This window comes from Oryctolagus cuniculus, chromosome 14 (assembly GCF_051225735.1).
Source record: "Oryctolagus cuniculus isolate XC-2025 breed Fujian yellow rabbit chromosome 14, ASM5122573v1, whole genome shotgun sequence".
NCBI classification, from domain to species: Eukaryota; Metazoa; Chordata; class Mammalia; order Lagomorpha; family Leporidae; genus Oryctolagus; species Oryctolagus cuniculus.
In genome coordinates, this window is record NC_142880.1 from 69,975,869 (window position 1) to 69,988,277 (window position 12,409).

General features: G+C 38.6%; 1 protein-coding gene across 1 annotated transcript; it reads left to right on the forward strand.

Annotated features, from left to right (window-relative positions):
• The first annotated feature begins 1,336 nt into the window (after positions 1-1,336).
• Positions 1,337-8,853, forward strand: MRPS30 (mitochondrial ribosomal protein S30). Its single transcript, XM_008262185.5, has 5 exons — positions 1,337-1,917; positions 3,206-3,351; positions 4,074-4,179; positions 5,993-6,169; positions 8,188-8,853. The coding sequence occupies exons 1-5, from the start codon at positions 1,353-1,355 to the stop codon at positions 8,460-8,462; spliced, it is 1,269 nt and encodes a 422-aa protein (XP_008260407.1). The 5' UTR covers positions 1,337-1,352; the 3' UTR covers positions 8,463-8,853.
• The last annotated feature ends 3,556 nt before the right edge of the window (positions 8,854-12,409 follow it).

The following is a 12,409-nucleotide window of genomic DNA, read 5'->3' on the forward strand; positions in this document are numbered from 1 at the left end:
GAAATGAGCTGGACCAGAAAGATAAATATGACATGTTCTCCCTTATATGTGGGGGCTAAAATTTTAAAAAAAATATGAAAGAATAAAGAAGTATCTGTGCATATCAGTATTGCTTCAAATAGTTTTGTAAAACTCTTTTTTATACCTTTATCAAACCAATGGTTAAGGATGTTATACTATGGATTTAATGATATTTAACATTTACTGTATATGGGTGAAATGGTTATTTTTCCATTCAATTATCATTTGTAGCTATTATCTAGCTGAGCAGGGATTCCAACCCAGGCACTCTGATATAGGATGTGTGTACCCCAAGCGGAACGTTAATCTTAATGCCTGTCCCTGAGGTACATATTTCTAGATGTCAATTTAATAGATCTGCAACTTTACAATTGTGCTTTTTTAACTTAAATGTTTACATAGTCATAACGTTCTTTTTGCAACAAAATATTAGGTTTTCAAAAGCCCTCAAGAATTAGTGTAATAAGCCCAAGTCAATATTATGGAAGTTCCTAATTATAGGAGAAGACTGAGATAATACATCAGATTTGCAGAAATGAGCTCAGATTTGAGTAATTTTGGTTATTTTTTAAAAACATTTTTAGTGAGTATTACCTAGAGGTAGTGCTTGGTTGCCGACAACACTAAAGCAGTTCCTTCTTAAAGGAGCTCACAGATTAGTAGGCATCAGTTCATCTCGAAATAATAATGCGCTTTAATAAAATTTAAATATCATTCTTCAGTAGTTTTTTTTTTTTAATTCCTTTTTTTCTCCCCGGTTCGATCTAAGTAAAAATATATTCCTTCACTTAAAAAAATGAAATACATCATTAATTTATGTATAAGCACAGAGAAATACATGGAACTACTTCCCAAAAAATCTATAGTGGTCACACCTGAGCGATGCCAAGCATAATTCTTAAATACGTATATCGAAAACATGAGGTACTTTCAGAAAAAAGTTCTAGCTCTAAAAACCAAAACACAACCGCAGCGTGACACAACGCGAACGAAGCCAGGGGATTTACACACGGGCTTGATGTCTCCGTGCTAAACGTTCCTGACAAGAAAGCAACCTAGGGGGCAGCATCTGCTATGGGAGATTTTTTTCCTCACTGCCTGACCCGCGCAAAACCCAGGAGCTCGCCACTTCAGCAGTCGCGCAAATCTGCGACAAACTTCGCAGACGCGACCTCATTGGCTAAGAAACCGCTGACGTGACGTATCCCAGGGCCACTAAGAATCGTCCTCCCCAAGGCCGACTCGGATTCTGCCTTCCGATTGGTCACTACGGCGAGAGCGCAGGGACAATTGCTGAAGTTGACCTCTGGGCTCCGGGACTGTGGGCGAAGATGGCGGCGGCCAGGTGCTGGAGGCTTCTGTCTCGCGGTCGGGCTCGGCCACTACACACCGCTGCCGAGGCCGCCGCCACGGCTCTGGAAACGACCGGCCCGGATGTCGCGGCGCGGTACCCGCCGATCGTGGCCTCCCTCACAGCCGACAGCAAGGCGGCCCGGCAGCGGCGGGTGGCGCGCTGGCATGCGAAAGCCCACGCGGCCGAGTCGGTGGACGAGAAGCTGCGAATCCTCACCAAGATGCAGTTCATGAAGTACGTGGTTTACCCGCAGACCTTCGCCCTGAACGCCGACCGCTGGTACCAGAGCTTCACCAAGACCGTGTTCCTGTCGGGGCTGCCGCCGCTGCCCGCGGAGCCCGCGCCGGCGCTGGACGTGGCGGCCTTGCGCGCCGCGGCGTGCGACTGCCTCCTGCAGGAGCACTTCTACCTGCGGGGCCGGCGGCGCGCCCCGCTCCCCCAGGTGCGCGAGGCCGTCGTCTCGCCCTTCCTGGACCAGCTGGTGGCCGCTCTCATGGGCCTGCTCAGCCCGCACAACCCGACCCTGGCCTCCGCCGCCCTCGGTGAGCTGGGCGGGCAGATGGGGGTGGCGCCGGGCCGCTGCGCTGCGGATGTGCGCGCTTTGCCTTGCTCGCTGTCGTCTAGTCCCTGGGTGCCTTGGCGGGCGGCCTGCTCTAAGAGTCACTCTGTTAGTCTGGAGGCAGCTTGAGCGCCGCAGGCCTGCAGCCCTTCGCTGCCCTGTGAGTGTCCGGCCTAGTGAAAGTGGTCATGGAGAGAAGGAGCCACGAGAGGGTGGGACAGGTTGCCTTTGGGCTCTCCAGGTGCCGTGTGTGACCTTTTGTAGATTCACTACCTTACTCTGGTTTACTCTTTGTATTTTCAAGACGAAAATTGTGGAAATAATACTTAAATGGTGAGGTTTAAATGAGATGTTAATCAAGTAGCTAACATTGAGTTTATTACGTGCCACGTCCAACCAGTTAATTCTCTCAGTAACCGTTCACATTAGGTAGCATGTTCTATCAATTTGAAGAGAAAAGCGCGAGGGGAAGAAATGTTAAACGTGTCTAAAGCCCAATAGGTAGATTTCCAGGTCAGGATTCAAACTCAGCAATGCTGAGTCCCCAGTAAACAACTTACATTAGCTGTTCAGTGAAAACATTAAAAACAATTAACATATGGGCAGTGTTTAAAAAAAAGTGTGTATCATGCATTCCTCATTTTATATCTACCACTCTGGGTATTTTAATATTGTTGAGTTAACATAATTTTGGCTGTATATTTGTACTCCATTGAACCTTGTAGTGTGCATGATACTTTCCTCTGTTGGGAAGGAAGTGGTCATGGACTTGGACCAAAGATTGGTGACCTAGAAAATTTATTTTACTTTGTCAAGACCCGGGTTCCACCAGGGTTTTACCAGGTTCCTGTAAAATGGGATGATGGCAACTATTATATGTCCCTTTTAGAGTCGCTGTGAAGATTGAATTGATTCCTAATACAGCTCTAATGTCTCAAATTTTTTATTTCTGATGAGTGGTATTCTTATTAGTCTTATTTTCTTTGAATTTTATTAACTGAGAAATCTCTTTGGTTACAGTACTCATAACAGAGGCACATCATTGATTATAGACAATAAACTTTTAAGTTGTAAAATAAGTTATATTTAAGCCATTTTCTTTGAAATTAAATTACTGCATAACCCAGGCCTTTATCTGACAACAGAGTAATTTTTAGTACATTTTTAGATACAGTCATTCATAAGTTTGTATCCCCAAGTGTTCTTTCTCATTTTAATAACCAATTTATTTAAATGATCTAATGAGAATATTTTTTAATATCTTTTAATAGATTGTAAACGCCCAGTTAACTTTTACTGGTTGCGTGATGAAGAAATTATTTCCAAAGGGCATCGAAAAGGTAGAGTTGATGCATTGCGATACCAAATAAATGATAAACCACACAACCAGATTCGAATATCTAAGCAGCTCCCAGAGGTAAGGATTTATTGCATATGTATATGTATCTGTTCACCTCTAATGTAGAACTGTCATAGCCAAACTAGGTAATGCCCTCAGGAAGTTAAAATATTTTTGGTGGATCTCTTACCTTTCACATTTCTCTTGAAGACATATCATCTGAAAATCTTTTTTAACTATTTTATCTGTGAGAGAATATTCTACAAAGATCAAGTAATTTTTTTAAAGTGAGGTTAAAAACCAGTTTTTGGGACCATACAGGTTTTTCTTTCTATTCATATGAAACTATTGACAATGGTTTATGGTTTTAATTTACACTAGACTACATTAACTACTTGTAAATAAAAGGATTTTTTACAGTAGAAAGCTTGGTCATTTTATATGTTACAGTTCTTTTGGAGAATTGCCCCTGTTTCTGTGTTAGGAGTGGGCATTCTTTTTATGTAAAGGTCTAGATAGTAAATATTTTAAGCTGTGCTGGCCATACGTCTGTTGAAACTATTCCTCTCTGTTCTTAGATGTAAAAGCAGTCGTATACAATATATAAATGGCTGTGTTGTCATAAAACTGTGTTTGTAAAAGCAAGTGGCAGGCTACATTTGGCCTTTCGTTAGGATGGATGAAAGTGTTATCAAATCATCTTGTCAAACTACCTCATCCTAAAATTTTAAATATAATGTGAGTAAAATACATAGATACTAATGTCCTTGTTAATTCATTGTTTTTTTTTTTTCTTTCAGTTTGTGCCATTGGATTATTCTGTTCCTGTAGAAATCCCAGTTATAAAATGTAAACCCGACAAACTTCCCTTATTCAAACGACAGTATGAAAACAGCATATTTATTGGTAAGTTTTCTTTTGTGATGTATTGTGTGGTAAATATCTTGAAAATGTTATGCAAATTTGGAGTATTAACTGTAATGAAAAATTCTTGATGACTGACAGGTTCAGATAGTCCATTAGAAACATAATTCTTTTTTTTTTTTTTTTATTTAATGAGCATAAATTTCCAAAGTACAGCTTATGGATTACAATAGTTTCCTCCCCCCCGTAACTTCCCTCCCACCCACAACGCTCCCCTCTCCCACTCCCTCTCCCCTTCTCTTCACATCAAAATTAATTTTCAATTATCTTTATATACAGAAGATCAATTTAGCGTGTATTAAGTAAAGATTTCCACATTTTGCTCCCACACAGAAACACAAAGTGTAAAATACTATTTGAGTGCTAGTTATAGCATTAATTAAACACCTAAGAGTAATTGTGTATTAATTACAGAGTTCAACCAATAGTTTTAAGTAGAATATAAAATGCAACTTTTGTATTGTTGTGGCTTCCCCCCACAACCTCCCTCCCTCCTGTGGCCCTCCCCTCTTCCACTCCCTCTCCCATCCCGCCCTTCATCACGTTTCATTTTCAATTACCTTCATATGCTGAAGATCAACTTAGTATATACTAAACAGGGATTTCAACAGGCTGCACTCACACAACCGAACCAGGTTTAGGGTATTGTTCGACTAGTAGTGTTGTTTTTGAGAGAAACATAATTCTTAATCTCAATTAATCTTAATCTCAATTGCAAACCATGGAAATTGGAAAGAAAATATTCTTTCAGCTTAACATTGACATTTGACTTGCTTCTACTGAAATAGAGGTTTTTAACTGTTAACAAAAAAGTTAGGAAGTTTTTTTTATATAGAAAAATGATATGTCATTTTTTAAAATTGAAAATGTTTACAATTTTACCTGTGTTCACAGTTGGCATTTTTACTGAAGCATCCTGTATGTATTACATATGGGTGGTTGCCATGAGGGATTTGAAATTAATAAAACTTGAATTGTGCCCTCATGTAGCTTATTGTTTTACACTTTTTCCCCTCTGTTATTAATTCTTAGCTAACTTGAGAAATTTTTTTTTTTTTTGACAGGCAGAGTGGATAGTGAGAGAGAGAGAGACAGAGAGAAAGGTCTTTTGCCGTTGGTTCACCCTCCAATGGCCGCCACGGCTGGCAGGCTGCGGCCGGCGCACCGCGCTGATCCGAAGGCAGGAGCCAGGTGCTTCTCCTGGTCTCCCATGGGGTGCAGGGCCCAAGCACTTGGGCCATCCTCCACTGCACTCCCTGGCCACAGCAGAGAGCCGGCCTGGAAGAGGGGCAACCAGGAAAGAATCCGGTGCCCCGACCGGGACTAGAACCCAGGGTGCCAGCGCCACTAGGTAGAGGATTAGCCTATTGAGCCACGGCGCCGGCGAGCAATTTGTTAAAGTTATATACTAGTTTTCCAAAACTACTTGATAGCAGTTCCTTCTCAGTCATTGTGGCCTTAAGTGCTTGTATTCTCCGGTGAATAAGACAAGGGTATTAACAAAGTTCCTAATGATGTCTAAAGGGTTTGGGAAAACCAGAATGGTGGAGAATTTAAGTAACTTTGACATCTATTCTTTTGACTTAGTCTGTATCATAGTGAGCTTTATGAAAACTGTCAAAAAATGTGCTTTCCTGTAAAATTTGACTTTATTATAATCAATAAATAACCTAATTTTTCCGTTTATGTATTTTGAGTACTGAGCACATGATGTATACAAAAGATGGGTTTTAAACCGTACTAAAACATATTCTACACATGCATTGCACTGAAATGTTTTTATTTTGTTCTATAGGCTCAAAACCAGCAGATCCATGCTGTTATGGCCACACACAGTTTCATCTGTTACCTAATAAATTGAACAGGGAAAGGCTTTTGAAACTGAACCGTGCTGATCAGATAGAAGTTGTTTTTAGAGCTAATGCTATAGCAAGCCTTTTTGCTTGGACTGGTGCACAAGCTATGTATCAAGGTAAAACTAATTTTATAGTATTGTTATTCCTTAAAAGTATTTATGACATTCTAAAAATTTAATACTTCACATTGTTTTCTTTGGGTTAAAATGTAGGCTGAATCTGAACACTTAGAAAGCTTTTCTGTTGGCACAAAATATGCTTGAAGTCCAGAAAATTTTCAGGTGTCTCTTTTGTAGTTATTTTGATTTTGCTTTGACCAACTCATGTGTGAAAACATATTTTTCTGGTGGTTTTCACAAGCATTTCGAATACTAAAGTCAGCTAAGCCAGCTCTTTATAGGTGATGACAGTATTCTGATAGTAGGAAAGGATTTGTTGGATTACAGTTTTAAATAACTCATGGCTATCTTATAAAATATCTTTAAAGACCATGTCCAGGATTTGGATTAGGAGATATCCATTCATTCAGTAAATAATGAATGCTTTCTATTTGCCAACCACTATTGACTTTGGAGATCAGTACTGAATGAGACAGAGACTGTTCTCCTGGAACTTATACTACAGGGAGGGAATAAAAGATAGTAAGTATGTTATATTTTCAGCTGATGGTAAAACTCTAGAGAATATATACTAAAAGGCAGAATGATTTTTGGAGATGGTTAAATTAGATGTGAGGTGGAATTTATTTACACAGAGTCGTTCAGAGGAGGCTCTATAATAATGACCTTTGTACAGAGATCTGAATGGTAAGGAGTTCTCTGCACAAGTATGAGGGAAGGCACTTGTAGGCAAACAAAGAAGTCTCAGGTGGAAACAGGCTTGAAGTGTTCCAGGAATAATATACAGGATGGTGAAGAAAGGGAAGGGGGAATGATAGACTAAGAGGAAGAGAGGCCATATCCTTTAGGAGCTTTAGATCACATACTGAGGGATTTGGAATTTATTCCAAAACCTGAAGTAATAGAGTATGAACTAGATTAATCATATATAAATATCCAGGAGGAATTTTTGATGCAGATTTAGTTATTAGCTCACCTTTTTCCTTTATGTGTACATTTTAACATTGTGTGCAACTATTGTTGACTTTTCTATGATAGAAGTGGAAATAGTAGGCAGAATTGGAATAAGTGAGAGGTAACTTTCTTGATGTTAGAATGACACTATTTCTATAAGGCAAAGTACTTAATTTTACAGAATTCATTGGCTACTTCCATTGAGGATATTGTAAAATATGCATGGGGAAATAAAGGTGCTACTTGGCCTTGGCAGTTGTATCTGAAGGTGTAATAGTCTGTCAGCCTGGAACAAAAAGCAGCCAGAATATTTAGATAGTAAAGGTGTTAAGGTTTCCTGGATCTTTATGGCATAAGACTTGTGAAACAAAATGACAGCAGCTCAAAAACAGTTTTGAAATATGTAATGGAAATCTGAATTTATCTGAGGATGCTGTTGAAGTCCTTAGAAAGGCAAGTTTTTTCTGAGGATTTTTTTTCCCCAAATGATTAATGAAATAATTTTTTGTTTAGAAATGGAATATAAGGTTACTGTATGGCCATCACAAAACACACCAAACATTATTTCTGGAATAAGGGGAAGGGTTTATTAGGGGAAACCTGACAGACCAGAGGGAAGGGGCAAAGGAGGAAAAGAGGGAAAAGGAGAACGTATGAGAGATCAAGAGAGAGAATGAGAGACAGAGAAAGAGATCATTAGAAGGAGAGAAAGAGCCACGTGTTCAGGAAACAGGTCCTTTTAAAACTTTGCTGGGGGATGGGCAGGGAAGTAGAAGCAATGAATCCCATTAAGATGGGGGTGGAGCTGATACCCGTGGTTAGGTCCTGTGGCCACTTGGCTTCCAGCAAGGCTAGAGCCTAGAATGGTGTCAGTGTGTAGATGGTGCCATAGATAACACTGCCATTTTACTAACTGCTGAAAGGGGAAATTTGAGGTCTTCAGGAATTGGGTAGGTAAAGTAACTAGATTATAGGAAGTATTTAATAGCTTTCTAGTATGTTTGTTCTGTTTTGGTTAAAAAAAAATAGAATGTAAATCTTAGCATAACTTTCTTCTACAGGATTCTGGAGTGAAGCAGATGTTACTCGACCTTTTGTCTCCCAGGGGGTGATCACAGATGGAAAATACTTTTCCTTTTTCTGCTACCAGTTAAATACTTTGGCACTGACTGCACAAGCTGATCAAAATAACCCTCGTAAAAATATATGTTGGGGGACACAAAGTAAGCCTCTTTATGAAACAATCGAGGACAAAGATGTGAAAGGTTTTAATGATGATGTTCTCCTTCAGATAGTTCACTTTCTACTTAATAGACCAACAGAAGACAAATCATAGTGATTGGAAAACTAAGAAAAAATACTTGACTTTGGACTTCGGAAATATTTAATTCCACTAGAGGAACAATAAAAGGAATTTTAATGATGATACATGTAACTGTCATATATTCTATGTTAATACGTGATTAGACCTCTAATTCTCTTCAAAGTTGTCACTGAAATGTTTAATTTAAATAAAATACAGTGATTTTAAAATTATTTTATTTATCTATCTACAATTAATTGCTAAGACTAGTCGAACTCTCTTCAATACCTTAATGCTAATTGTGATGTGATTTTGAAAATAATGTAAGGCCAGTAATTCAAATACTTGAGACTGTGGATGTTTTGTTACATTTTTATCATTTTTATTTTTTTTATTAATAAAATAGTTAAGACTATCAGCCTTACTTAAACCTCTTCAAAATATGAGCAATATTTTGCACATATTGGGAACTGAGCCCGGAACAGGTACATGACTTCCAAGATTTCAACAGGACTAATAAATTGAATGCAACTTTAGTTTCTTAGTGCTTCTGTTTATTTAAGACATTTATTTATTTACTTGAAAAGCAGAGTTAACAGAGGAGAGACAGAGAGATCTTCCATTCGTCGGTCCACTCCCCAAATGGCCACAACAGCTGGGGCTGGGCCAGGTAAAAGCCAGGAGCCAGGAGTTTCATCTAGGTCTCCAGCATGGGTGCCGAGGCCCAAGTGCTTGGGGTCAATCTGCTGCTTTCCCAGGTGTATCATCAGGGAGCAGATCAGAAGTGGAGCAGCTGGGACTAGAACCGGCACCCATATATGATGCTGACAGTACAGGCGACCCAACCTGCTATGCCACAATGCCGGCTACTCTTTGTGATTCTTAAAAGTAATGTTAACATATTTCAGCTGGTGTCATTTGTTGGATCCCAGAGATTAGAAAACTAGGTTTGATACATTTCAAAATCAGTTGTCTCAGTAAAATTGTTACCTTTGTTGATAATAAGATTCAAACTATTTTCAGAGGGAAAAAAGAATTACATTTCTAAGATCATACCTATATTTATTTTATATAGTCTGCTATTATGAATATATAACATACTACATTATATACTGTAGTCATCTGACAAATAATTGTTTTCTCTTCCACCACCCCCTTGAAGACAGAGATTAAAGTTATATTGATAGATGCTTCAGGCTAGAAACATCAGGATGTTTTACCACGAATGATTATTAAACTGGAGGAATATCATTTGAAACATTTAATTCAGTTCACCCAAGTGAACTGCAAGGCATTGTCCTAAGAGTTTCATCTTTGGCACAGTGTTTTCAGTTACAGTACCGTGTAATTTCACCTCACCATTCTTTTAAACTGAAGCTTGGAATAATGTTCTCTACCCATGGCCCTGTCTATTTCAACCTGTCGAATGCAGTCCTATCCATGCTTCATGAAAAAGTACAGATGTACAGGGAGCAACTATACCAGGTTCTATGTCAAACAAAAACATCTTAGTTTTGGCTCTCATTTTCCAAGCTACTTAATTTGAGAAATTTGAATTATCATCCTCAATTTTTACTTCCATAAAACCAAATAATCTCACAAAATTGAAGGATTAAATGAGCTATTTTCCAAAAGTGCTTTAAAACACTACATAATTAAAGTATTAAGAGTTCATTTGAAATGTTTCTTTTCCTAAGCCTATTCTGATTATGTTTCAAGTTTAATTGTCTTATTCTTTAAATACTTAATACCTCAGTGGTAATGCTTGTTTTATTCTTTTGTAACAATTTTTACTACAACTGATGGAGAACACACACCCCTACCCAATTACATACTTATACATAAAGGCTTCATATAGTACTTACCTATATTCTAGAACCAGATCTAAGTATTTTACTTGTATTACTTAAGGATCACAACCATTCTGTGAGCAATGTACTATTACTGTCATTTTGCAGATGAGTTAGTAGGAGGACACACAACCCAACTACTTGTTGAAGATCACACAACTAACATGCAAATCACAAAGCTAAAAGACAGCAGGGTTATGATTTGAGCCCGAGGGTGTGACTCCACTGGCTACCTAACCACTGTGGAAAATGTTCTATCATTGTTACAAGAATAGCATAATTTCAGATAAAGAGCTGATTCATTCTGCCTCATGTGAATCTTAGAAAAAGCATTGCTTGAAATGGTGCTTCATAGGTGGCATTTTCCAAAAACAAGTGGATGGGACTGTGAGTAAAGTTGAAAGGCTGCAGAACTTACCTGGGAGATAGGTAGTAGTACAGTTGTCTCTTGGTATCTGCAGGATTTGTTCCATGGCTGTCATGGCTACCAAAATCTGTGGATGCTCAAGTCCCTTACATAACATTTTTTGCATATAACCTAAGCATATCCTCCCATATAGTGTAAGCTAACTTATGAAACCTAATAGAATGTATGTACTCCATTCATGTGAATCTAGCATAGTACTTAGTGTGTGGCAAGTTGTTAGCTTTTTGGAACATTCTGGAATTTGTTCTGTTTTTGGCAATATTTTCTGCTCAGTTGAGCCTGCAAATATGAAAGTCTGGATATGGAGGTCTGGCTTTTAATTTATGCAAGTTAGACATGGTCTAAAAATAGGGAAAAACAAAAATTATTTTCAAGCCAAATTAAAAAAAAGGTTGATCTTGGACTTCTCCCTAACACTGAGCATTAGAAAATAATGCAGCAATGCTTAATAGACTTTTGGAGTTTGCTCAGAAGAAATTTGGACTAGTCAACATATAAATGTGTAGGCAACTGAGAAAACAGAACACCAGAATCTTTTATAAATTGATTTTGGAAATTTAATCAAGCTAATTAGCAAATGATTTAATGGTGAGAACCAATGATTAGAGAAAAAGAGTAAGTATAATGAGTTTGCAAAATCATACAAGGTGAGAGTAAGCATAAAGCAGAGTTAGCAGGGTATATTTAAAACAAAGCAAAAAGATTCATAATATTAATAGGTCATTTTATGTTGCAGATTGCAATGAATATATGAAATGATAATCATAGTCTTAAGATGTAGAAACCAAAAATATGGAATAATTAGAAAGTTGGCTTATTTAGTACAATTTGGTACCTTACAAACAGCAGACTTTTTAAAAAATGTGACAGAAATTTAAGCAAAATCATAAACTATAGAAAGTGAGGAAATTCTCAAAAGCAGGAATTATATAAGTCCTGACGTTTATCCATACTGCTACAAACTCAAAAATTAATACAGCGCTGGCACTGTGGCACAGTGGGTTGAAGCCCTGGTTTGCAGTGTGTCCCAGCTGCTCCACTTCTGATCCAGCTCTCTGCTATGGCCTGGGAAAGCAGTAGAAGATGGCCCAAGTCCTTGAGCCCCTGCACTGCAGAAGAAGCTCCTGGCTCATGGCTTGGGATCAGTGCGGCTCTGGCTGTTGCAGCCATCTGGGGAGTTAATCAACTGATGGAAGACCTTTCTCTTTCTGCCTCTGCCTCTGCCTCTCTAACTCTGCCTTTCAAATAAATCAAAATAAATAAAAAATAAAAATTAATACAGTTTTTAATGAGAAGTACCTTATTTGAAAATACAAATTGTTCTTATGACTATTGAATTGCTATTAATTTACTAAGCAGATTTATATAACCAAACACCCCCAGAGATGTGGTGCAATCTGAAAATGAAATAGGGCAGGCGTTTGATGTAACAGTTAAACCAGAACTTAAGCTGCCCACTCACATCTCATGTCTGAGTGCTTGGATTCGAGTCCCAACTCCTCTATTGATTCCAAATTCCCACTAATGTGTATCCTGGGAGGCAGCCAGTGATGGCCTAAGTAGTTGGGTCCCTAGTATCCACAAGGGAAACTCCTATTGAGTTCCCAGCTCCTGGATTCAGGGTGGCCCAGCCCTAGCTGTTGTGGAGATTTGGCGAGTGAACCTGCAGATGGGAAATAGGTCTGTCTCTCTTTCAAATAACA